Genomic DNA, 27,201 nt, shown 5'->3' with positions numbered 1-27,201 from the left:
CCTGGGCCCTGTGTGTTAGAGGGCCCGCTCTGGCCCTCCTAGGCCACAACACTCCCCATGGGGGAGCAGTTGGTGAGGCCAAGGGGACGTGTCCACCCAGAGCCTGAGCACCCTTCTAGACCACACCTTGGGTACCTGGGACCCTGAATTCCCTCCTGTTTCCAGGGCCTGTCCTCCTGAAGGTGACGGTGTGCCCTTAGGCACAAGGAAGGTCTCACCCGTTCATCAGGTCATGAGGGTGTGGGACTGAACGAGCTGGGTGAGCAGAAAAGGGGGCATCTCTCGGGAGACGTGGAGAGACTAGGGGCAGGCGGCTTGGAGCTGCTCTCTCCATGTCGCCAGGGTCCAGTGCGGAATCTAAGAATTCTCTGAGGTTGTTAACAAGGTGTACTTTTCAAGGTAGAAGAGTGGGACATATTTAATAGTTTGCTAGCTACAGCTTGATTTTACAACTTTCATCATTTGGAATTTAAATAAGACGGTGTGTAGGCCTCCACTTGACTCTCAGAGGTTTTGGGTAGGCCTGGGGAGGGGACCTGCAGCCACAGAGCTCGGTTTTGGTGTTTACTAGAAAACTGAGGCAGCCCTCGCACCCAGACGGGCTGGGAAGACAACGAGTCAAGCTCACCAAGCCCTGATTTCTGAGTCACGAAGCTTGGCCAAGGCAGCTGCAGGAGCAGGTGCTGGGCTCGAGACCCCAGACCTGTGCTGGACCGAGGAATGTTCTCCCTCAGTCTTGCCCTGCAGCCCTGGGATGGTTACTGAGCTACCAGCAGTTTCTCCAACTGTAAAATGGGGATGATAATTGTACATCCTTCATCAGCTTGGTGCAAAGATGAAATGAGATTATGATTAAAATTCTGGGAGCAGAGTAGGAGCTCAATAAAGATTGATGGACCTAATTAGTATTATTAAAAGGAGGGCTGAGCTGGCCATTTGCAGAAGGGATGGGCCTCACCTCCCAGGTTCGCAAAGCCCCCCAGTCACCTCTGGTTCTGTAGTCCCTCCCACCCTCACCAATCGATGATTCAAGCCCACAGCAATTTATGGCCTCATCATCTTAGCCTTATTTACCGAGAGCTGCACTCTGGACCCGCCCACCCACCACTTACTCAGGGGACTGTGATGGATGGTGTCACAGGGCAGCGCCAGCCACCTCGCTAAGGAGCAGAGCCGGAGCTGTCCTACTTCACGTGTCTTGCTTGCCAGGATGAAAGAAGAAATCATCAAGACAGGCCCCTCCCTCCACTCAGGGGGACACTGAAGGTGGGGAGGGGTGCAGCCAGTGAGATGCATCAAGTCAGCGGCAGTGTGGGAACTGGAACCCCAGTCTCCCGGTGCCCCTTCCGCCCAGTGCTCTCTCAGCTGTTCATTTTTTCTCCTCCTGGGGCCTCTGCCCCAGAAGCCCTCTCGTCCGCACTTCCTCTGAGTCCGATCTTTTGGGTGCTTGGGGCTAGCCCCTGATCTGGCCAATCCACTGTCCCACCCTCTCAGTTCTTGCCTCCGCACCCCTGAGACTTCTCATCCCTCACTGGAGGGAGGCATTCTCCCCATTTTACAGATAAAGAAACTGAGACTTAGAGAGGGAAGGGACTGGCCTGAGGGCCCCACAGTGCCTCTTGGTGGGAGAGAGATGTGGAATACATGCACGTAATCTCCACTCAACAGATTCCTCCTGCAGGAACGAGTTCGCCCACCTCCACTTCTCTTCTACCAGCAAATCAAAGCTCCATCATGGTTTTCACACTGACAACCATTGACGATAGTGACATCTGTGAACCGTTGCCTGGCATTCTGTATAAAGTGTGCTCTGCCTGGGGTTGGGGCGAGGGTTAGGTATGTTCCCCTCTGTGCTCCCACAAGCCCCTGAGCAGACTGCACCCCAGTCCTGGCCACACCCTCCCCCACTGATTCCTGATGTGTCTCTCCTCCTGAACTGGGGCTTCCTGAGGACAGGGACCTTTGTAGGGAGTTATCTATGTTACTGTCACTTAGCTTGGGGACGAGTTTCTGGAGAAAGGTTAGAGGGGAAGGCCTGGGTAGATTGTGCTGCTTCCTCCTTTCCCCTCAGTCTCAAAGGGCCCGATGAACACAGTGACTACTGACAAGCCTCCTGCCAAGTGGACAGCCCTTTACAGTTTCCAATGCACTGTCACCCACTCCCTTCTTAATCCTCCCAAAAACCTCACTAGTTGGGTAGGGGGAGAGTGTTCCTTCCACTTAACGGATGAAGACACAGGCCCAGAGAGGTGGGGTGATTTACCCAAGGTCACACAGCTCTTGAGTGGTGGAGAAGGGACCCAAGCCTGCTCCAGCTGCACACATGAGTAGAGGGGTCTGCAGGGGGAGATAACACGGCTGGGCACATGGTAGACGCTCAAAAAGCTGGTCGAATGAATGAGTGAATGAATGAGTGCGTGTGCCAGACTGCAAAGTCAACAGGGAAGGGGTGAGGCAGGAGAAGCAGCTCGGGGTCCGTGGGGGGTGGGGAGCACTTGACATTTTGTTCCCTGTGCTCATGTGCCCCCTCTTGGCTCCTCAAGCAGCGCCCATACTTGGGGTGGAGCTCTTCCCCCTTCTCAGCCCCTGGGGGTGGCGCCCCCGTTCTCCCCGGCTTCCCTCGGCCTCTGCAGGCTCCTCCTCAGTTGGGCTGGGAGGCTTTCTCCATGGCAGCGTGCCTCCCTCCTCCGCATCCACCCCCTGATGTCTGGGGGTCGAGGACAAGAGCATAAGTGGAGGCTCTCAGCACGTGCCCGCCCTCCCCACACAGCCCTCCCCTGGGCCTTGGGGTGCACCCCTGGAAAGTATTTGACGCTCAGGAGGATGGACTTCAGGAAGAGGCCTGTATGGTCCTCAGAAGCAGGCTCAGGTCCATTTGGGCAGGGAATCTGGGGTGTTGGATACCCAGAGAGTGATCTAGAATTGCGGGGCTTGGGCTCTGGGGTGCGTTTACCTGGCCCCACGGATCCCTTGTTCTGTGGGGAGAGACGAGGCTGGAGGAGGCCCAGAAAGGCCCTCTAAATCATCTTAGGATGGTACCCCCTCCCATCCTGTCTAATACTCTGTTCCATGGGCCCTGGGGCCCTTTCCTTGGGCCAGGCCACTTGCCCATCTGGTCAAGTTGATCAGGAAGACAAGCCCACTCCAGCAGCCAGTGGCTTTCCCTGGCTGGGCAGCACTGGGCTCCCCACCAGCTCTGGGGCCCGGGTTGGGTGGGGGACGGTGTGAGGGTGGTGAGCCCACAAGTGCGAGACTATGTGGAGGCGGGGAGCGGGGCTGGCCTGCGGGGGGCCTTGCTCAGCCACTCACACACACCAAGAGACAATAAATTGACAAACACTTAATCTCTCTGCAAATTGAAACGGAGCCATAAATATCTGCTACATCCCAGCAGCTGAGTTATGAGTCTCGTTTATTAATCTCTTTAGTCCCAGGTGATGGATGGAGGAGGAGAACAGCCCACCAGAGACTCAGAAGGATGGGGGAAGGAGGGAGGAGAAGGGGGTCAGGGGTCTGGGAACAGCCCTTCTGGAGAAGGGGTCAGAGTGGAGAGGCCTGGGGGATTTCTGCTTCCTCCCCTTTTATTCTCAGTCTCGAAGGGCCCCACGAACACAGTGACCGTTAATAAGCCTCCTGCAAAGTGGACAGCCCTTTAGAGTTTCCAATGCACTGTCATCCACCCTCTTGTTAATCCTCTCCACAGCCTCAAGAAGTTGGCAGGGGGAGAGTATTCCCTCCACTTAACAATGAGGAGACAGGCCCAGAGAGGTGGAGTGATTTACCCAAGGTCACACAGCTCTTGAGTGGTGGAGATGGGACTCAAACCCGCTACAGCTACACGGATGAGAGGAGGCTGGAGGAGGGGTCTGCAGGGGGAGATAACAGGGACCCACGTAGCACAGAATCCTTATTTCTTCCTTTCCACCTTTCTTCTCTCCCTCCCTTTGTTCCTCAAATGCTGGGTAAGCACTATCTCTCTCTCTCCCCCTCTCTGTGCAGGAACTGGAGGAGGAAGAGAAGGCCAGAGTCGGGAGAGGACGAGGAGCTGGTGATGCTTCTCAGCCTAGCCGGGGAGCTGTAACTGTTGCGCCCTCACAAGATTTATTTTTAGAAAACCCCTGAGTGCCAGCTTGCAGGGCTCACAACTTGGGGGCCGCAGGAGTGCCCGGGAGGAGCTGAGGAGGACTAGAGCCCTGAGAAGACCTCCTGCCTGCGGAGCGGGGCCTGGGAGGGCGGGGGTGGGTTGTGATATGGTGCTTGTGTGTGATGAACACGTGCCCTTAGGTGGCCTTGTGGCGGGGTGGACAGAACAGAGGTGCTTGTAGAGGTGACCGGGAAGAAGACTGACCTGACAAATTGGGGCCACGAGCACTGGGCAGTGGAGTGGGGGACTACAGAGACTGAGGTGGTGGAGCAGGAGGGATGGGGTGGCTTGCGTGGGGTGGCTTGCAGGAGGCACAGAGTCAGGGGTATCAGAGTGGATGCCATTCAGATGGCACCAGATGGCACCAGATGGCCGTGCTTTCTCTGTCTCTGTCTCGCTCTCTGTTTCTCTTGTGTTTTCTCTGCCTCTTGTGGTTCCAAAGGATCAGGGTCCCTAGGTGTGGCTCGTATTCTCAGAAGCCAGGTGATCTGCCTCCCAGGTGGGATCAGTGTCACTCCAGCTCGCAGGCGCCGACCCCAGGCTCCCTAGGCTTTGTGATGACATCATCCCAGGCTGACGTTCCTGCTTCTAGTTGCCGCTGATGTGGGCAGTGTCCATACTCGGGTGACTACCACCATTGCTGCAGGAGGCTCCCGCTCAGGACCTGTGGCAGGTGGTGCGCAGGGAGCAGAAGCCGGGCCTGAGCCTGAGCCTCACCAGGCAGCAGACCCCATCCTGGGCTGGGGCCTGAGGGCCTGAGGGCCTGAGGGCCTGGGGGCAGGACCAAGGCTCCAGTCACAGCTCAGAAGCCCCAGGGGACTTGGGAACATCTGCTCCAACCTCCTCCACCGCCCACACAGGGAGAACTTAGGGCCCAGGGAGGGGAAGGGAGTTCAAGGTCACTTCAAAGAGGTGGTGAGACCGCTGTGAGTACAGGGGACAGTCTGGAGCTGGCCTGGGCAGGCAGAGGGCATGTGCCCTGTGGCTGTGGGGTGCTGAGGGAGCTGGGGATGTGGTAACCTTGAATGCAGCAGGGCTGGGGCAGGGAAGGGCTCACGCCACGTAGGGTTACCCCCATCCGGGTTTGCCTGGGACTGTCCCAGATTTAGCACTGTAAGTTGCATGTCCTGGGAACCCCTGGGTCCTGGGCGGACAGGGATGTAGCAGGTGTCTCTGCTACACTGTCAGCCCCCTTTCTGAGAGCTCCTCCCTGTCCCATTTGGCCCCGAGGCGCAGGTAGCACAGGGTAAGGGGCTCTCCTGTGTCACAGATGGAAAAATGAAGGCTCAGGGACACGGAGCTCTCTGAGCCACCCTGGGGGGTCCCTCTGTGACCTGAGGCCCCATCTCCCCTGCTGTGTGACCCGGGAGATGCTATAGCCTCTCTGGCCTTCCTTCCTCTCCTCACTCATGAAATGGGGCCCTCTTCCTTGGGGGGAAATGGTGTCCAAGGAGCTGAAACCAACCTGCCACCCATAGGGGCAGGTGAGATGGGGTGGGGGCAGTGGGGGGAAGTGGGCCTAAGGAAACAGAGGGATCAGGGATCATGCTGGGGTGCTTGGTCCACAGACTCAAGAAAGGAAGAGAGACAGAAGCTCAGAGGGGGGTGGGCATGTGGAGATGGGAAGGGAAGAGATGGAGGGAGGGGGGAAAGCCTTTCAAAGAGACAGTGGAAGAAATGAGTTATTCCAGTGTGGTGAGGTTGGGAAAACTGCATTGAATCTTTAAACAACCCTTGTCAATTATTCATCTGCTGGTATGAGGGCCCTCTGGTCTGCCACAAATCTCCTCTGAGCAGTGGCGGAAAGGAGGGAGGGAGGGAGGGAAACAGAGGGAGTCAGAGAGAGAGAGAGCCAGAAAATCAGGGAGAAATAGAGATAACCAAAGAAAGACAGAAGCAGGGAGAGACAGAAACAGAGGGGGCAGTGCTGGGGTGGGGGTTGGAGAAAGAGAGAGAGATAGAGAGAGGAATGGAGGGAGGGAGCCAGAGAGAGGAGGGGAACTACCCTGTGCTGTAATTTCTGCACTGGAAACAACACTGACCACTCACTTCTTGAACAGCAACTGAGTACCGCTGCCTCTGTTCATCCAAAGCATAGCCAGCCTCCTCCAGGAGCCTTCCTTGCTCCTCTCTCTCCTTACTGAGGGCTCACTAGGTGTGTCCAGCAATGCTGGGTAAGTGCAGCACTTAAGAAGATACACTGTTTCAGCCACATCTCTTTGCCATTCTTCTCTCCCCAAATATTTACTATGCGCCTACTCGGTGGTCTCCCAGAGTGTGGGTAGCTCCTGCCTGCTGGGGAACTTCCAGAGCTCAAGGCCTTGGCCTCTCCCTTCCCTCGCCCCTCCTGCCCCCTTGCCCTGCAAAGCAGGACACAGGGCTGGGCACCTGGCAGGGGTGAGGAGTCCTGGTTTTCTGGCTGGCTAGGGGAACTGCTGACACAGCTGCTGGGGACGGGATTCCGGGCGGGTGTCTTATCAGCCCTCTGGGAATGAAAGCGGGCCCGTCTGGAGACCGCACGGAGCCCCTCATCTCTCTTGCTCTGACCCTGAGACATTGCCTGGCTCAGCTTGAGGTGGGCTCGGGGGTCTAGTGAGTGAGGGGGAACGCTTGCAAGTTGTTCACTGTTTGGAGAGTTGCCGTGGTCAGGATGACTCTTAACATCTCACTTTTCACCCTCACTTAAAAGCCTACCTCTTCCAAAAAAGACTTCCTGGGCTGCTCAGAAGGGAGGTGAAGGTTTCCTCTAGCTCTGCTGGGCCCTACACTTGACCCAAGATCACACTGCAGGGCCTTGACCCCAGTGGGTCTACCCAGGACCAGAGCTCCGCACTACGTGGACAAAATGGCACTTAAAAGGCCTATGTCAAAACCAGGTGTCCCGGATAAAGGGAGCCCGAGATGGAAGAAACGGCTGGATTGCAACCCGGAATGAAGGCCAATGCAAGGGCAAACTACGGCGGGGGGGGGCGGGCACCCAGGAGGTGGGGCTGTGGGAGCGGGACTGGCAGGCCCAGGGCAGCAGGGAGCATCGTACATGTACAGAGGGTACAGACCCCGCGGCACCTCCCCTCCTTTCTCCATTCCCAAGGTGCTCCTTTCTCCAGAACATGTTCAATCTCCTATTAAGCCAGAGGAGGCTCTGGAGGGAATCAGAGGCAAAATTGTTTCTTGGGCTCTGGGGAGTGTGCACAAGACTAGACACAGACAAAGGCACTCCAGGAGTCAGGGGTTGCTGAAAGGCTCACAGCCCGGATGCCATGGCCGAGAGATGAGGGAGGCGTTAATCATTTGCTCAGTGCACAACCACTGCCGTGTCACTGGGGCCCGCTGCTACACCCCCAGGCTCTGCTGCTGGTGCCCACTCCCTGACGACAGGTCCAAGAGTCATATATCTTATGATGGTGCCATTGCCACCCAGATGTGTTCCTGCGCTAGTCAGCTATCTTCCACTGCTCTGTGACTCTCTCTACGGCTCACACGCGGTGTGTGTGCTCATTACTATGTTCTGTGGTTGCATGTTCCTGTAATACGGTGCTGTCTGATGTCTCTCTATGGCTTGGGTCTATTGCTATGCAACCACACTCCACTGCTCCCTGACCGTGTTCTATTGCTTGTCACTGTGTCTCTTTGTCGCATGAGCTCGTCCATTGCTATGTAATTTTGTTTGGTTGCTATGGAACAGTGACCCATTGCTACATGGCTACCTGGGATTGTCATGGAGCTGTACACTGTTGCTACCCACCCACGTTCTATTGCTTATGACCAGGCTCTACTGGTCACTTGAATGTCTTTCTCTGGGTCCTGCCCTGGTCCTTCAGGGCTCTGGCCAGTGGGTAGGAGCTGGGGCTGGGGGTTGGGTTTCCAGGATCCAGCTAGGGCAAAGTGTCAGAGGAGGGAATAGCCAGCATGGTAAATGTGAGATGAGAGAAAGAGTGTGGGTGGGGAAGGGCAGGTGGCATGATGAGTTGGAGAACTGAAGGCAGGGGTGGGAGGATAAATGGAATTGAGCCAAGAGTCAGGAACAAGGAGGGAACAGGCCAGGCCTGGGACAGGCTGGGATGGGCTAGGGAGAGGGGCAGGCCCACCGCCCTGTATAGTATCTATCTGAGGGACCCAGTGATGTCAGGTTGGCTGAAGGGTCCAGGGATGGCAAGCAGGCCTCTGCAGCTATCTGCTGTTCACTTGGCTATACGCAAGGCAGCATGGAATAGCAGGGTTAGGAAGCCTTCGGCAAGGTCATCCGATCTCTGGGCCTCCTCACTGCCATCCTCTGTGAAGTTAGGAGATCGGACTAGCTATTCTCTAAGGGTCTTTCTGGTGCCTCTGCTCTCCAGCCAGGGCTTCCATAATGTGGCCCAATAAGCATTTACCTACATTTGTGTTGGGCCCAGACAGGCCTGGGCCCTGAGCTCAGAGATGAGGAAGCCAGTGTGCTCTTAGTTCAAGGGCTGGATGGTGGCGGCTGAGTAGACCTAACCCAACAGCAGAACAGGGAGAGCAGCCAGTGCTTGTGGCCTTGCCAGGTGCCCAGCAAAGGGGACAGAAGAGGGACCAGGGATCCCTCTCTCTGGGCCCAGGGCCCACCGATGGGAGTGCTAGGGGTGATGTCCAGAGAGAGCATGCTTGAGTTAGTTCTCCATACAGACCCAACTCACAACATCTCTGACAGTCTGTGGGTATGGGGCAGCCCTGAGTCCCCTTGTTCACACTCAGAGCCTCCCAGAATCCTGTCTTAGTGCCCTTGGGTCACTTGTTTCTCCTCCTCCCCTCTGGCACTCACAATGGCTACTCAACCTCTCGCTCAAAAACGGTTCTTCCTCATGGCTGACCTTGACTTCTCAAGCTGCAGTCTAGTCCCACCTCCTATGGTTTAACCCTTAAGAGAAGATCAAGACTAACTGCAGGTATTGGTTTATTCATGCTGCCCAGAGTCTCCAGAGACAAAGTCTGAATCTTTATTTTCACCCCAACTGATGGCTGAGCTGGTAGGTTAGGCCTGAGAGCTGCTTTTCCAAGGGGCAGACGTGAGAGGAGTGAGTGTGCAAGGGGGCCCAGGAATGCTCTGGCACCTAGGGAGGGCCCTGCTCCAGGGAAGGCAGGGGCACTCCACGCGGGAGCATCCTGGGCACACCCAGCAGACAGCAACCCTTCCTATTCGTCCAATGGGACATGTTCCAGAAAGGTGCAGAAGTGCCAGGGGAAGATGCGGAGGCTGTCAGTGGAGAGGGGCAGGTCCTGAGAGGAGGAGGCCCAGGGTTTCCCTAGGGGCCAGTGGCCTCTGCTGGGGCTTTTTCTCAGGATCTTCCGGAGCAGCGATCCCCATGGGATCCGCTGTGGAAGAAGGGAGGAAGCCACACATGAATTCACCACGGTCACTGGGGTGGGACTTGGCCTGTACTGTCTTTTGGTGGCCTGTTCTTTGGCTCTCTGCATCAAGGGGCTAGGACTCAGCACTGACCCCTCACCAAATTAAGGCCACCTCGGCCACCTTCACCACCGTTTCCCAGCATCTCGTCAACTGGCAACAGGAAGCCACACCAGCTCTCATGATCAAGGACACAGACTCTGTGACCAAAGGTGGTGGCCTCTCTTCTTTGAGCCCCAATTTCCTCTTTTAAAGATTTTATTTATTTATTTTTCCCCCAAAGCCCCAGCAGATAGCAGCTGCACATCCTTCCAGCCGCCGCATGTGGGACGCGGCCCCAGCATGGCCAGAGGAGCGGCGCGTCGGTGCGCACCCGGGATCCGAACCCAGGCCGCCGGCAGCACAGTGCGCGCACCCAACCGCCAAGCCACAGGGCCGGCCCCCCAATTTCCTCTTTTAGAAGTTTAACCTATTCTCTCGGGGGGCTTCCCGTTATCCAGTGGACATGCCCCCGAGGAAGTGCTGAGTGGATGACTTGAGGAAACGGAACTCAGTCTTACAAGTGTTGCAGGGGTTTGTGTTGAAGGCAATCATATGGGAGTCTCACTCAAAAGGTGAAGAAACTCTGTAAGATGAAGAATCCACACCTTCCACCAGTTTAGCTTTGGGGTAATTCACACACAGGGTGTGCCTAAAGGGGAGGTCTACTTGCCACTGGAGGAGTGAACCAGGACCACAAGTGGCAGTCAAGCCCCTTCCCCATGGCCTCTGTCACCGCTCTGGCCCTCCCGGCCGTGTAGGGGAGACACTCACCGCCTCATGGGACATCCTAAGCACCGGGGGCCCTTCCTCTGCTTCCTGAGAGGAGGATGTGCTGGAGTCCATTGTGGAGCTCTCTGTGGCCTTGGACCAGGACTCGCGGATGGTACCCAGCTTCTCATCTAAGATCTTGGGGTCCAGGATGGGCAGAACCTTGCTGTTGTTTGGCGTTAAGAAGTTTTCCGGCCTCTGGAAGAGAGAGTGTGGAGAAATTTCTCTGTGCCTCTCTATCATAAGCATACGTTCTATACCCCCCAAGCCTCTCTTCTTCCTGGCTCAGGAGGCCCTGCAGGCCTGGCTGCTGTCTACCTCCTACCACCTGCCCGCCTTGCTCAGTGAGACCTAATCACACTGTCCTTGCCATTCCTCCAACAAGCCAAGCACTTTCCTGGCTCAGGGCCTTTGCATCTGCTGTTCTGTCTACCTAGAGAGCCTCATGGGTCTTCATATGGCTATCCCCTCTCATCATTCAGGTCTCAGCTCAGATGTGATCTTCTCAGAGAGGCCCTGCCCTTTGAGATAGAGGCCCGCCCTATCGAAAGTAACCCCTTCTCCAATATACTCTCTAGTCACATTATCCCATTTTACTGTATTCAAAGTACTTATTCTACCAGAAAATCAACTTTTAGAAAATGTGTTTGTTTATTGTCTGCCTCCCTCCTCCAATCCCCACGCTAGAATGTAAGTTACATGTAAGCAGGGACCTTGCTGATTCCTAGTGTCTGCCTCACTGTAGGTGCTCAATAAGCATGTTGCAAGAATAAATATCACGCCATCAATGACTCCCACCCTTGGTGCAGTACCAACAGCTTCTGAAATCGCCACACTCCTTTGACATCCTTTGCTGTGTAGACTTGCTTTCCATTCCGTCTCCTCTGTCATCCTCTCATCTTATCACCCGTTAAACAGGCTCTTCTCTCTCTACTCGGATGGGCCTCTTTCTCCTTCCATGTTCTTCTCTCTATTCTCCACTTCCTTCTACCACTATCGCTCTCATCTCTGCTTGTCTAGAACTCAACCCCACTCAATACCAGCCCGTCCAGGAAGCCTTGATGGTCTCTGCCCACACTTGCTCGAAGCTTTTCTAAGTTCTTCCAGCCTAGCAGCTGGCTTTCTCTACACTCACACCATTCTCTAATTTCAGGCTTATTTGCCATTTTTGTTCCTCTGACAAAAACTTTAAGTCCTTGGGCTTAGGGACAGGTCTGTGCTCCCCCTAGGGAGAGGTTACTTTTAAAGCTGCTGGAAATTCATGGTTAGCCCTAACATGTCGACTGTTCAAAGAATCATGCAGTCTCAGGGTTCGTTGGGACCTCAAGGGCAACTCACTTCCACTCTATACTAGCTGTTGGAATTTGTCTTGGCCAAACAGCAGCCAAATATGCCACTGTCTAGAGTGTTGTGTTAGAAGCAAACAGAACAATGAGCACAGTGCCAACCAGGACAGATGTGCTCAGGGTTAGAGGTGCCTGGATGTCTGACCATGAACAAACAGAGGGAGAATGAGCGCAGGTGGGCCACTCCTTAAACGGATGCTCTATATGAAATCCCGCACATATGAACCAGATGAATCGGGACAAGGACCCTTCACTTTACTATTGGGATCCTTCAAATAATGATTTCTTTATGCCCCTTTAAAATAAAATTTGGTGTGCAGAAATTCATTAACATGAAGCCTTTTCAGGCTTGTGTCAGTAGAGTAAGGGACAGTCATACAAGCACAGAGGTATCCAGTCCAGTCTGGGCCTCATTTTTGCCCCCTGTCAAATGGGTACAAGGATAGATAATTCCAAAGAGAAAGCAGCCATATGAAGTTTCTTGGAATGGGAAGAGTGAAGCACTGGGTGACCCTGAGGCTGACTTTGGCACCCACTGCACTTCATAACCAAGACTTCTGGGCCTGTTTTCTCCCTGGGTATTAGGCCTGGCTGTCTCTCTCACCTGCTCCTCTCAGTAGCTGGGGTTCAGGGAGGGCAAGATTCATTCGGAGCCTCCCCACTGAACATGCCCAGTGTCTCTGTTTGGCATCTGAATCAGATGGTTTGGGGTTTTCTGGTTGTTTGCGTGTTTTAGACAGGAAAAAGCACCACATCTGTCTCCACTTTAGATCGGCTGAACACCAGATTGGCTGCAGAAGGAGAACTATAGATGCATATTGGATGGATGAGTAGGTGAATGGATACAGGAGAGAATGAAGGAAAAAACAACTAGCCGGGGCAGGGCAAAGACCAACTCCCCACTGACCAGGTGGCCCGAGGGGCTGGGGTGAGATGCTGATTCAGGACCTGTAATGACATTTCTCCTCATTTCCAGGCAGAAAGCCAATCTCAATGCCCTGGATTTCATAGACTGCCATCTAATCCAGTTAGGGGAGGAAGTAGAAGTAATGAAATCAAGGGAGAGGTCTCCAGAGGTGCCCCCATCAGTTCTGAAAGCAGGGACACATTGCTGAGGGAGTCCCCTCCCCCACAGCCTGTCTCCCTGACATCCACCCTGTGTGGCCCCAGGACCAGCTGGGTCTACTCAGCGACCCAGAGGTGACATTCATTGGGCCCCTGATCAAAGCTGGGCACTCACTAGGTACTTTGATGTGGATTCTGAAATTTATTACGTATAATTCATTTAATTTCATCACAAAGATAAAATAAAAATGAGACTGATCCCTCAGTCCAGACCAGTGCCTTCACCCTGCCAGTCTCTGGCGGGCAGAGAGGTGTTCTGAGAAGGAGGGAAGGAACGGCAGAGTATCTATGGACTTCAGTCTATTCTGCCCATCCCACCTCCTCCTGACCCCCAGCTGCTCTTCCTCTAGCCCTGACCAGACTCAGTGGCTCTGCTCTGCTCTGCCCAATCCCTGGCTGGCCCTGGCCTGTATGTGCTCCCACAGCTACCTCATGCCAGTACCTCCTAATCACACCCCCAGCCCTGCAGGTCTCCTGCCCACATTTCCAATCTCCTGCCCCAATCCAGCAGGATCCAGCCTGGCCTGGGGGTTGGAGGCAAGGTGGGTGGGTGACTTTTATAGAAAAATCTAGATGTCCACATAATACAGACCCCACAGGGAAGTCCAGAGGCAGCTGCTCTTTTCATGTGAGGTGAGGGGCACCAGGTGGACCACAGTGTCTCACACAGTGCCTAAATTCCCCCGATAGTTCCCTTTCTTTGGGGCTAACCCTGCCTCTCCAGACTCCTCAGCTTCAGTCTGCCGACGTTTGGGGAGCGGATCATGCCCCCCTCTCCTTTCTCCTCTTGGGAAGGCAGCTTGTCTGAGATTAGAGGGAGGACCAGGCTGCTGGAGGTGGCAGGTCAGGGAGGAGGATGGGGAGGGGGACAATGCTAAAATGGGGATGGGGAGAGGGTGAAGCCTTGGAGATTAACTCCTCCCTATAAAGGCTCAGCCTTGCCTTGCTCTCCCCCTTTCCTCCAGGTGGGGGTGGGGGCTGCTGGCCCACCCCATAAACCTGCTTATTTGCTTTTCTATTTGGCAGGCCCTTCCCTGCCTGCTGAGGCAGCTTGGGGCTGACAAGTGGCCCCTCACTCTGTGGTTCCGTGGCTGAAGCACGTCCTGCTTCATTAGGGCTGTAATTGGAGACCTACTTTGAAAGCTCAAAGCGATGCATGGCCACGCACTGGCTCAGACTCAGAGCACAGCCCACTGCTGCTTGTGCTGCTGCAGCTGCCCCTCACCACATGAGTGCCATAGTGGGGAGAAGGCACCCCTTCCTCACGCCTCTCAGCCCTCACTGTTGCCTGCAGAGGAGGGTCTGTTGAGACAGACCAGGCCAATAGCATCACAGGCTTGAGGCTTCTTGGGTCACCTGTTTCCCCCTCTCCCCTAACATCTTCTGCCTCCTTCCTACTCTTTCCATCCCCTAGATCCCTGATCATGCAAAATGCAACAGTTCCAGCCTGCCCTGGCAATTACAGACTAGCCGGGTTGCAGCTGCTGTCCTTGGTGCTGAAAACGCCTGCCTTCCGGCCCGCCCGCCTCTGGCCCCGCCCTGAGCCTTCTCGCTAGAGCGCACATGCTCTTAATTCAATTAGCTGGCCCTGAACCCTCCCCAGGGAGCCTGGAGCGGAAACTGACAAATTCTATTTAACAAAGACATTTGTCCCCTGCCCCGCCGGCTTTGGGCTCTGCCCGCCTGTATCCCGCTCATTAGGTATCTAACAAAGTGCGTCCCAAGAAATCTGCTTCCAATCGCTAGTAATTCAGGAGGCCTGATGCAATTTTCTCCCTGATAAGGGTGTCTCGCCCGCTGGCAAGCGCCATAATGAGCCCTGTGCAGCGGCTCCCCGATCAGTCACTGCTTTGTCATTTCCTGTGGCCGCAGTTGTAGGTTCTTATCTCTTCAGCTGAAAGCGAGGCTCAGACAACGGGCCCCTCCAAGAGGGCTTGCTGCCTCTCTTGCATATTGCAAGCCTCATTCATGGCATCCCACATGGTCTTGCAGCTGCGTTGGGGTTTGAAGCTCTGAGTCTGTCTGCCAGCCAAAAGGGCCCAATCATTAATCCTCACTGGGGCCATGATTCATTCTCCAGAAAATGGTGTCAGAGGGTTAATCTAAAAGCAAGTTGTGGGGTAAGGGGGGGGGAGCCAGTGATAAGGATTTTTAAAAATTCTGGCAAGGACTTTAGAATTAAATAGAGTCCTGCCTATGACTCAGTGGATAGGCTGTGGGCTCACTCTTATTAGCCTGAAACCTGGTCTTTCTGCATTTAATCTTTCTCTTTGGGTTCCCTTTATTCACATCCAGAGGGACCTTTCTAACTTATAGGTCAGATCACATCCTACTGCTGCTCAAAGACCTTCCTTAGCTTCCCACCACTTTATGACAAAGTCTAAACTCTGTATCCTGGCATCCAGGCCCTCCACAATCTAGGCCCCATCTAACTCTCCAGTCTCACTGCCCACAAAAGCCTATGTTCCATGTGCTCCAGACACGGTCATGCCTCCATGGCTTTGCACTTACGGTCACGCTGCCTGAAGCACCCTTGCCTTGCCAATTTCAAGCCACTCTTTGAGGCAGAGCTCAAATCATGCTTCTCTGTGACTCTTTCCCTGACCTTTGTATGCTCAATGCACCGACCTCAATGAGAACCCTTAGCAAGATGGGTGGTGATGATCTCTTGAGTGCTTTACTGCTTAGCATAGGTTAGGGATGTAATAAATGGTTAATGAATTCATGCCTGAATTGGTTGGACAAGAGGTGCATCTGGTTTGGCTGAAGGGAGGTCTAGGCTATGGTAGTCTCACTTTGAGATGGGGAGAAACCCAAGAGCAGCCCCTACTTTCTGAGCAGTTTGGTCTGGAAGCTTTTGCCCTGTCTCTCCCTTCGTCCCCTCCCCCTTCTTCAATCCACCGATTATGCACTGGGTTCATGTGGAGAGCAGAGCAGGCCAGGGGAGGGCCTGAATATCCGGTTTCCTTAGCCATCCCTGGATCCTGACCCAATACGCTCCATTTGTGGCTGGGAGTCATAGGCTCACATTCTCAAGGCAACACGTGGTCCTGTGGTTGGTGAGGCATTTGGGATGAGCCTGCAGTATGGCTCTTGGTCCAGCCCTGCCCATCCTGGCCTGGGAGCTCAAAGGCAAGGAAGCAAGTCTTCACTTTCTGCATCTCCTCCACAGCCCCCAGCTCAGGGCAGCATATACTGGGGACTTCAGCAAGTCTGGCCTCTGGAGAGATGATTGTCTGTCTCTTCTCCATTTCTTCATTCTCTGAAAAACTGTTGTGAGACCAAATGTGGTGCTGGTGACGTTTATCTTCAGCACTTGACAAGGCCTCCTGACATCCTTATGGATGTGAATGTGGTGGAGCAGCTGTCATGAGGGGCGGGCGCGGAGAGATGGATTAGCAGGGTTTCTTTGTCTTCCTTCCCCCAGGAGCCCTGTCCTCATCCCTGATGAGTTCAGCATGTTTGTCAGCAACTCAGGTGAACAATACTAAGCACTCTCTTTACTAAGTGTCTGCAGGACACTGTGCTGGGCACTTACACGCTCCCTCATTCGATTTTCACTATATTCCTGCTTGTAGGGGTCACAACCTCCTTCTATGGATGAGGAAAGTGAAACTCAGGGTGGCTAAGATCAAGTGGAATATCCAGGGTTCAAACCCAGATCTAAGGATGCACGCTTGTTAGTGTACACTGCAGCACTGGAAGTGTCCTGACCACACCCACAGATAACCCGGAGCTTGGGGTCGGGGTGGAGGTAGGACTGTGAATGTGATGTGCAATAAAATCAGGGCCCAGAATGATCTCAAGCCCAGACAATGGGCTGAGGAGAAGAAGATGAAATACCCCAGGGAAGTGACACCCTGCCTACATTCAAAATAGAGCAGCAGAGGTTCAAGGTGACAATGTGCTGCCTGACAAGGGCTCACATGCCAGATGGGATTTCCAGGCTCTAAATGGACACTGTGGCCTTGGTTAGTAAAAACAGTAAAGCAAATGATAGACTTTGGCTGCACCAAAGGGGAGAATGTGTTTGGAGAAAGGAGCTGATGGTCCCATTCTACCCACCAATGCTGATCCAGCCCCACGGTTTGGGGGGACATTTTAAGAGGAGCATTGTCAAGAGGTGATAACCATGAGGACGAGAAGCAGAAATGCAGTGTAACAAAGAGCAGTCAGAGGAAGGAGAGCTGGTTAGGCTGGAGATGCCATAATGAGTTTGCAAACACCCAGCAGGGCTGACGTGGGCATGGGAGCTGACTTCTCTGGAGCCTTCTCTTTCTTTCTTCAGGAAGGAAAATGCAGGGCCGGAGGGAAGTGGAGAGAGGCAAGAGGAAGAGGTTTACAAGGGAGCTCACAGAGGCTGGAGAGGGCTTCCTGGGAGGTAACGAGCTCCCTGTCATGAGGAGTGAGCAAGTAGAGTCTGTAGAACCCTATGTGTTGGAAGGAGTGTCAAACTACCTCCCTGAGGTGGGGAGCATGGGGAGAGTTACATGATAACTAAGAGACTATGGGGGAGCAATATTTGTCCCCAAGGCATGGAGGACTACTGAGAAGGGTTCAGGCATTGTGAAAAGCAGGCAGGAGCCTCTTATGGTGGGATGGCAAGCCCTGCCCCAACACTGAGCATCCGTGAGCGAGGGGCCAGGCTGGCCTTGGAAAAGAACAGGCTCTCGCCTCTCATCCACCTGTCCCCAGCTTCCTCTGGTTGCCTGGGAAGATCTCTGAATTGGGCCTAGAACCCGAGCAGGTGGGGGAAAGGGTACCTGTGAGCAGGGGACAGATAGGCCTGTTGGTCTGTCTCCTGCCTTCTGGCCTGGGAGAGTGAGAGGCCAGGGAGGGTAGGGGGTTTGGGGAGTGGAGACAGGCAGGGATGTTGTAAGGTTGTGGGACAGGAAAGAGTCTCTTTCTCTGGATCCATCATCATCTTTATGGCAGTGTTTTCAGAGCTGGAGCCTTGGGGTTGGGGAGAGAACCTTCTAGAGGACAGAACAAGCCAAAGAGGCTGCTGTGCTATCCCGGACACTGGGCCTTCCAGGCAGCTGTGCTTGGTGAGGAAATGGAGGCAGGTTTGTGTTGGGGCTTCTCTGAAGGCCAGCCCAGGGCTGTCATGTGTGGCTTTCAAAAAAATCCATAAAAATTCATCAAAAGCCAGCATGATTCTGCCTGTCCCCTGCCCTCCCCTCCCCATTTGCTAAACAGCCACTTGTCCCCACTCTAGGCTGGTCTCCAGAGAGAGCTTTGTAACTAGTTTGAATAAAAATACCAGAGCAGCCCTTTGCATGGCATCAAAGACCCACCTTGCCCCTCCTTATGAGGGGAACAGGGAGCAGGGAGGGTCAGACGGGACAGTGGGAACGCAGGTACCACATCCTCCTCTCCTCAAATGCACCCTGCCTGTGCCAAAATCCAAGGAAGCCAGTGGGTTTCAGGTCCTCCAGCATCTCTTAGAGCTGTGGGATGAGGAGGGGGTGGCCACCCATCTGAGAGGCCCTACCTCTGCCCGGTGCCCTAGCATCCTGCCCGGGCAAGACTAGATCCCAAATCCCAGCCCCAAGAGCAGACATATTGCTGAAGACCCAGGTAACTGCATGGACTTGTCCCACCTCACAGGAGGGACAGTTCCAGGCAAGGAGGAAGGGACTGACACAATGAGCACCTACTGTGTACATGCCAGGCTACAATCCACATGGGTCAGCTGAGGGAACCTGGTCAGTCGTGGGCCTCACTTAAAAGAGGCTGTCTGCAAGCTGGAGGGCACCCGGATGCTGTGGGATCTTGAAACCAGTTCATTAAAAGAAGCAGGCTGCTTAGCCCAGAGAAGCACAGACTCCTGGGGCATCGGATCATACTCTTCAAAGAGAAGAGGCCGACATCAGAGGGGCACTGGAGGAGACCAAAGGTTTATTCGTGTACGTATGTGCGGAGCAGCCAGAGGCTCACGGATCTTAGAACCTAACAGACCTCCAAGACCAACCCCCACTGAATGCGCAATAAAGGGAAGTTTTCTGTGTCTATGCAGGTGTTTTTCTTTTTTTTGTTTTCCTCATTTTATTTATTTATTTATTTTTTTCCCCAAAGCCCCAGTAGATAGTTGTACGTCATAGTTGCACATCCTTCTAGTTGCCGTATGTGGGACGCGGCCTCAGCATGGCCGGAGAAGCGGTGCGTCAGTGTGCGCCTGGGATCCGAACCTAGGCTGCCAGCAGCGGAGCGCACGCACTTAACCACTAAGCCATGGGGCCAGCCCTATGCGGTGTTTTTCTAGTTTTTGTGTATCCATGTGTAGTTATACGTGTGTTCATCTACACACACAACTCCAGCTTAAGGCAAATCACTCCAAGCAGCAGGTGCCCATAGAGAATCCCACCAGAGGGAAAAAGCTTAACCCATCACCAACAGAACCAGCTTCAAGCACAATAGCCCGAACTAGGAGGCCACCCCCTCTTGCTGTTCACTGAGATAGTGTGCTGGACAGCTGACCCTGTGCCAGTGTCCCCAGAACCAGTACAGGAGGCTTGTCAGGGTTGCACTGCAGCCCCAGAGGGCAGAGCCAGCAGCCTGGGGCAGAGGAAGGGCCCTGGGAGGCAGAATGGGCTCAATGTGGGGTGGGCGTTTCTATCGGTTGTAGCTGAGCCATGAGATGGGCTGTTTCTAGGAGGTAGTGAGCTCCCTGTCATGGCAAGAAGAGGAGAAGCCGGGATGACGGTCCACGGTGGATGTTGTCAGGAGATTCCTGCCCAGGGTGGGCTGTTGAGAGACACCTCTGCAGTCTCTGCCTATTGGGAAATTCCACAATGCTCTTGTTCCTAGATCTCTGAGAATGGGTAATGTGCAAGCAGTGGGTGTGTGGAGACTGTATTCACCAAAATGTCAATTAACCAGGACGGCCTGTGCCCAAATTTCCTGGACGTGGAGGCCTGTGGGAAAGAGGTTGTGTCCTTAAGCGGAAGGTTCTCAAACAGGATATGCTTATGTGTCCCTCCTGAAGTATCTCCTCTCTGCAGCACGTCTGACCATGTGCACGAAGTTGCCCCTAAGATGGAGTTGTTAGCCACATGGACGAAGGCCCCTGAAAGGCCCCTTATCACAAGCCCCACTGCAGCTGGAGTGTCCACAGGACTCAAAGATTGCCAGGCTTCAGGCAGTGGCTCCTGGAGTTCTGAGCAGTGTTTGGTTTAAACAGTGGAAGAGTCCATGGTTCTGTTCCCAGGTCTGCCACTGCCCTCCCAGAGGCTGGACTGCAGAGACAAAGGCCAGGTACCTCCCACCATGAATTAGCAGACGATGCCTTAGGTGGAACAATAAGATGGAAGGAACCTGGTCTCTTTGTTGTGGCAGCTTGGCTCATAACCTTACTCAGATACCACGTCAAGTCTAAATAGCCTGTCACCTTGTCTGGGTTTCATCAGGCCTCTTATCACCAGCTGATATCTGCTCACGGATTGATTTGTTCACTGTCTGGTCCGCACTCTTTGCTCTCTAAGAATGCAAGCTTTATGAAGGCAGGGCCTTTTCTGTCTTCTTCAGTGTAAGATTCCTAAAACCCAGGACAGTATGTGCTGCATAGCAGGTGCCCAGTAATTGTCTGCAGCCGCGTGGTGGACAATGGTGGGTGACAGTGAAGGCGATGGTGAAGGACAGAGCCGGGGATGGGCCCTTTGGACTTAGCTGCATTGCCATCTGACCTATTTCTCAATTCTCAACACTCTCCCACCACCCCTCAGGGAGAAGGAGGCCCAAGGGGCTCAGATGCTAGCAGAGAGCCATGTCCAATCCTGCTGACGGGGAATTCAAGGCAGATGGGCTCCCCGGTCGACAGCCCCTCCCTCTCCTCATTGCAATCCACGAGAGCAGCCAAAATTCTGGTCCTCGTCAAATATATGTGGAATAAAAGAAGGAATGGGTGGGTGCTACGGCTGCAAGAACCTTATGCTGAGTCCACCCACATTAGTACTTCATACTCAGGCCCCCAAATTGGACTTTGAGATTTTAGAATCAAAGCGAGTCAGTTATTGGCCAATTCTCAGAGAGTTTCACCAAGAAACAGTTTAGCCACAAAGAGATTTAGGTTCTGCGTGTGCCAGCGCGGGTGTGAAAACGTCTGGTGTCAGTTTGCATGGGTGTGGGAGCATGTATGTATGCTTTAAATGTGTGCACCCTTGCAAAAGGGTGTGTGTGTGCGTTGTGTGCATGTCTGTGCATATGTGACTGTGTCTGGGCATTTGAATGCGATTGTGTGAGTGTGTATGTGTAGAAGTGTGTGTACGAATTCTTGGCTGCAGAATCTGAATTTCCTCTAGTGCTATTTTCCTGGTACACACCCAGTTTTGATCCCCTTTCTTTTCCTTTCTTCTCGGAAATCCATTACCGAATGTTTTTTTTACCCGCTGCAGGGGGAGGGGGCTGGGGAAAAGGGAAGCTAAAATCACAAGGCCCAGATCAAAACACTCAGCAGCTAAATGAATTCGGCAGCGTTTTCCCGCATGACTTGGAGGGATAATTTAGTGAGGCCGCCAGCTGGAAGCAAAGGGATTAATTCTGCACTTAGCACAGCTCCGGTGAATAATTCATCACTGAGACCTTTGTGCCCAGCCCCTGGGCGACTGGGGAAGTGTCCTGCCCACCTGCCTGTTGCCTGCCTGGGTTCCCCAGTGCCCCTACCAGGGGCACATGGTGCTCCCTTTGGTCCTCTGACACACGTGCCCCAGTGAAGGGGCAGGAGGCAGGGGGGGAGGTAAGGAAGGGGCTGGCAGTGGCCATTGGCAGACACCAGACCTCAAGAAGCGGCCATGGAGGGTTGAGCTCCAATCTGGGAAATTTGTGACATTTTTCTGCAAAGGACCCTGCTTCCCCTTTCTTGGGGTCTTTTGCTGCTTCTGTGTCCTCCCCTCTCAGGACCTCCCGGGTCCTGCACTTGGTTTGGTGCAGGGGTTGGGGAGGATGTCAGGGAGTATCCAAACACTCCCTCCCACCCAGGAATGAGAGGAATCTCCAGAGGGCAGTGCAGAACATTCCACATTGGGGTGTGCTAATGGGAGGTTTCAGGCACACACCACAGGCGTTGTGGGGAGACACTTTGGGGCTGGTACTTTCCCAGATAGACCCCACACGCCCCACACCATGGAACTCCCTGTGTTCTTCACAGGTAAGGTCACAGGGCCAAACACTACCCCAGAGCTGGTGGCTATTTTTCCTGGCATGGGAAGCTGGCAGGAGTGGGCTGACCCAGACATCAGCCCCCGTAGGCATCTCCTGGATTCACGGTCCTAAACTGCTCACGTCCCAGCTTCATGCCTGGCTCAGCATCACAGAGAGGAAAGCAGAAATCTTCCAGCAGGTGCCTGCTAGGTACACTGGAGCCAAAGGACCAGGGTCCAATCTCGACTCAGAGCCCAGGTGTAGCTGGCTAGACAGAGAGAGCCCAACCACTGGGCAGGGCTCAGCCCCTGCTATCTTTCCACTTGGGCCAACCCAGCTGCAGGAGGCAGGATTCCAAGAATGGGCCCCCAAGATTCCACACCCTAATCCCTGGAACCTGTGAATATGATGAGCCATCACTCCTGTGATTATGTGGCACAACTGACCTTAAGAAGGGGCGATCCTCAGGGGGCCTGACCTCATCACAGGAGCCCCTCTAAAAGCACAGTTTTCTCTGGTGGTTGACAGAGGAGGAAGTCAGCGAGTTTTGAAGTGTGAGGGGGATTCGACATGCCTGTTGGCTTAAACACGGAGGAGGCCACTGTGAGAAGGAATGTGGGAGGGCTTCAGGGGCTGAAAGAGGCTCCCAGCTGACAGCCAGCAAGGAACCAGGGACCTCAGTCCTACAGCTGCAGGGGACTGAATTCCGACAAGATCCTAAATGAGCCTGGAGGTGTACTCTTCCCCAGAGCCTCCAGAAAGGATCGTGCCCTTGCCAACATCTTGATTTCAGCTATGCTCTGACGGACTGCCTACCTGTAGAAGTGTGAGCACATAAATGGTGTTGTTTTAAGCTGCTAAGTTTGTGGTAGTTCGTTACACGGCAACAGAAACGGATATCCTAGCTCACCCTTGTAGAACCTTGATCCCAGTGAGCCAGGCTTGGCTTGGGCTGGGTTAGAGACTGACTCCCAGGTCTGGGTGGCCCTCTGCTCTCAACTCTTCTCTTCCTAATCTCAGCTTTCTCTTTGGTTTTTTGAAGCCTCAAATGACCGTCAGACATTTTCACCCAAAGCAGCAGACCCCTCCTTCCAGAAGCCCCTGGCCCCAGCCCCCGAAAAAGACCAGCTATTACGAAGGAGGTTGGAACCCACTGAGGGGCTACAGGAGCTGGAACTTCTCCTGATCCACAGCCTTACCTCGGAGGAGAGCAGCTGGAAGGCGAGATCCACCGTGGGGGCCTCACCATTTATGGTTTTCAGCTTGGTGTCCTGGGGAGGGAAAAGGAACAATTGGACCACACTGGCCAGGGCAGCTTCTGCCTCTGCTCCACCCCCTGTCCTGGATTCCCCAGGAAGGTGTCTGCTGGGGGCTGTGCCTGGAGAGTGGGAGGGACGCGGGAGCTGGTCTCCTATCTCTGCTCACCCTCACCACCTCCACACCACTCTTCCCAACTCCACTGGAGACCTGATTGGCGCCTCCAGACTTGCCTCCTGGCAGAGTGGGGAAGCTCTCACTTGTTGAGGTCTATTACATCAGGATGGCCAGAAGTATTTTAGAGAAAAAGGTAGCATAGAAATAGACAATGATGATAATAATGTATTAATTCTTATTGAGAACTTATTCTGTTTTAAGTGCTTTGCAGGTATTTCCTCAAAAAATCTCACAGCAACCCTATGAGTAAAGTACTATTACTATGAACCCATTTTACAGACAAGGAAACTGAGTCACTGAAACTTTAAGTAATTTTCCCACGGTCATGTAAGCTGGTAAGTGGTGGAACCAGAATTTGGATCCAGACAGTCTGGTTCCAGAGCCTGGACTCTTGACTCTTGTTATGCAGAAAGACCGTGTACAGGCATATTGTTCCCATTTTAGAGATGGGCACTCTGAGGTTCAGGGAGGTTAAATAACTTGCCCCAGCTTCTCCAGTGAGGACTAGGGCAAGTCAGGATTTGAATGCAGGTCTGGCTGGTTCAAGGCCTGAGCTCTTGCTGCCCTCCCCTGGGGCTGCCCTGCGCTTCTCTCCAAGTTGCTCAGGGGCAATTTCATCAAAAGCCTAGATTTTTGGTGTTCAGAGGAGCTCCTCACACCCAAAAGTGGTCAGCTTCCCTGGTGGAGGCTGCTGGAGAAGCCAGACTCACCATGTTGGTGGGGCAAGATGGAGTGGGGCAGGCTAGGAGCAGGGGGCCCGCCATGGGCCTGGTCCAGGGTGGGGGACTTACGGTGATGGGGAGCCGCTCCACGCGTAGCCCATTCAGGCCTTTCCCTGTCAGCATCTTGCGGTACAAACGGCTCTTTAGCGGCAACACGGAGATGCCCAGGGGCTTGCTGAGCGTCCATGGCTCACTGCCTTTCACTGTGAGGGGAGGACCAGCTGGGGCTCCGGCCAAAGCCCCCACTGCGGGCTTCTCGGATCCCAGCATTTGAGTCCCCACCCGGGCCCCATCCTTTGGTACCCAACATCTAGTTTTCCCATCCTCACCGTCCATCTGTTTCCTGCCTCCTGGCCTTTCCTTGCACAAATATCCTCCTTCTCCTCTCTCCTCAGGGCTTCCTGAGTTCAAGGCGAACTCTAAACATAGTTCTGTCTCTGGGTATTTATATGGATCTCTCTTGTCTCTGCCCTTTAGGGGCTTCACTCTTACAGTGTGAAACTAAGACTGTGGATCAGCTGGTCTCTGAATCCTGTCTCCCACCAGGATGTGAGCCCTGAGGGCTCCACTCCCACCCTCCTCACTGAGAGGCACATGGGGGCGGTGCAATAAAAATGCGTGGATCTGGTACAGGAAGAGGGCCCACGTGTCCCGGCCCCTGCCGCAGAGCTGCCTTTTGGACAAGGAAGCCAGCCGGGTCCTTCCTACCTGTCTACATGCACTGGGAGGCTGCCTTGGTACCGGGCCCCTTAACCCATCCCTGCAGGATGGTCTGAACACCCTTTCATACATATGCCCTGATGCGTGGCTGCCCTGGCGCGGCACCAGTGGGCACTCACTTGAGGTCGAGGAGTAGTACTCCAGCACCAGGGCTGTGTCTTCTGAGAAGTTGGTGGCTCCATCTCGGCCTTGGAAGAGGAAGGACTGATTCCACAGGGGCAGCTCTGGGGGTCCCCCGGGCTTGGACAGCTGAAAGGAGAAGGTGGGAGCAGGTGGTGGGGCCACTGCTTCCCCCAAATCAAGGGATGTCTGGATATTTGGTTGTACTTATCTATATATGCCACATACGTTTGTCCCAATTATAAAAGCAACACACACTTAATGAATAAATTTTGGGAAATATGGAAAAGTAGAAAGGTGAAAAAAAATCACCTAAATTCCTACACTGAAGACAGTTCATAAGACTCTGTTCCTTTCTAGCTTTTTTCCTACACCTATTTTGTATAATTGTCATCCTAACATCCCACCTTTTTCATTTACTCTTAGAACCTCAGCCTACCCAGTGTCCTAGTGACACTTGTTAGCCACTACTTTAGTCGCTGCAGGACACTCTGTCATGTCCACATGCCCTGGTCTCCTCCTTCCCATTTTTCCTATATTACACTGCGTTGAATGTTCTTGGACACGTATCTCTGTATCTCAAATTATTTCCTTAGTACAAGTACCCAGAATGGAATTGCTGAGTTAAAGGACGTGCGTATTTTAAGGCACTGGATTCATCGTGGGTAGACTGTTTTCCTAAGAGTTGCACCAGTGTTCAGACCCATGGCTGGTGGTGTCGTAGATGCCAAATTAGACATGACCTCCACCCTTGTCACAGCCCCTCTCTGCCTCACACATGTTTCCCAGACCCTTGCAGAGCCCACAACAGGTCTTCATGGGGTATTTGGGGGACTTGATAGCAGGCGAAGCCAGCGGCTGGGGTACACCTGTAGGTAATATTTAAACAACGAAATAGACAGCATTAACTATAGCCCCCCAATAAAGGGCTATATGAGACATTCCTGTGGGTGATCAGAAAAGCTGTCTTGAAGGAAGCAGGACCAGAGGAAGGGAGGAAGGAGGGTCTTCTCGGTGGGAAAATAGCTTAAGCAAAAATGTGGAGGTGGCACCAAGCGTGGCATGTGCAGAGGACACCTGGAGTGAGGAGGGACTCCAGGTGGAGGAGGCCCAGCATCTGCGAAGGCTGGAAGGGACACGGGGGCGTCAGCCTGTAACACCCAGCTGGCAGCCCTGCATGGTCCCAACACACGGAGGGGCTGGGGGTCATCGGCGTAGACTCTCTGCCCCCAGCCAGGGGCTGTCAGCAACAGCGGCAGCCACTCCCACCTCCCGCTCCCCTGCGGGAATCAGTCACCACTCGGAAAGGTCAGCACAAATGCACCACCAGCTCCTGGAGCTGTTGATGCAGGATGGCAAAATATCAGTGCGGGTCCACCCCCCACCCCGTGGCGGCAGGGCCCTGATGCCTGTCACACTAATGTGCCTGCTCCTGTTCTTGGAGGCCCAGCCTGAGGCTCAGCTGTGTCTGCCCCTGCCCCTGGGGAGATGAGCTGCAGTCACTTTGGGGCCAGGGGGCCCTGAACACAGAGACAGTGACTGGGGTGACTGGGAGTGCTCCTGAGAGCAGGCTCTGGTGGCAGCTGAGGGACAGCCACTTGGCCACCAAGCCAGGCCACAGAAGCTGCTTCTGTGGCACTTGGGAGTGGCCTTTCAGGATTGATCCCCAAACCATGCCCATCCCAGAGCCATCCCATTCTCCTGGGCCGGAGGGGCATCCACATAGCCCGGGCCATCTGCCAGGCACGGGGCACTCAAGGACTGACCCGTGAGTCAGTCCCCTGCTGCCCGATCCTTGCTCCTACCCTGGAAGAGGCGTATTTAATGGATGCTGGCTGTGCTCTCTGGGGCCTATTAATGCATCTAAATGGAGTCTACAAAGCAAGAAATGGTGTCTGCCTGCCCAGTAAGGACAGCTCCTTCCCCGAATCGTGTCCCAGGATGAGTCCCCCAGGACAGGTCCCTTCAGACCTAGAATTGGGGAGGGAGGGTCAGCCCCTCTTGTGTGTGTATGGGAGGAGGCAAGGAATCAAGGTTAAACCCCCTTCAGAGCCTGATGCCAGGGCCCTGGAGAAGGTGCTGGTGGCATGTGGGGGAGGGGCAGGGGCAGGGGGTGGGGGGAGGCCATTGCCCACAGATGCTGATGGGAAAGGCCTTGGTGGGCTGTGGAATTGAATGTGATTAATCCTCAGCTGTGATCTTCAACAAAGCCATTAACCCTCAGCCACTGAGGCAGATCTGCCTTCCCTGGGGACACGGCCTTCATTACATGGG

At 54.1% G+C, this 27,201-nt stretch overlaps 1 protein-coding gene across 1 annotated transcript in view; it reads right to left on the bottom strand.

The window, feature by feature from the left end:
• CCDC33 (coiled-coil domain containing 33) overlaps positions 1 to 27,201 on the bottom strand; it is a 108,421-nt gene that overhangs the window by 29,227 nt on the left and 51,993 nt on the right. Inside the window, exons 9-12 of the mRNA XM_058540548.1 lie at positions 24,927 to 25,056; positions 24,157 to 24,290; positions 23,131 to 23,202; positions 10,326 to 10,520 (exon numbers count right to left, since the gene is read on the bottom strand). Of these exons, the coding sequence (XP_058396531.1) occupies positions 10,326 to 10,520; positions 23,131 to 23,202; positions 24,157 to 24,290; positions 24,927 to 25,056 (531 nt within the window). The remainder of the gene's footprint in view (positions 1 to 10,325; positions 10,521 to 23,130; positions 23,203 to 24,156; positions 24,291 to 24,926; positions 25,057 to 27,201) is intronic.

This window comes from Diceros bicornis, chromosome 5, assembly GCF_020826845.1.
Source record: "Diceros bicornis minor isolate mBicDic1 chromosome 5, mDicBic1.mat.cur, whole genome shotgun sequence".
Lineage (NCBI taxonomy): Eukaryota > Metazoa > Chordata > Mammalia > Perissodactyla > Rhinocerotidae > Diceros > Diceros bicornis.
Note: the sequence above shows the minus strand (reverse complement) of the source record. Positions and strands in the feature narration are given on the sequence as shown.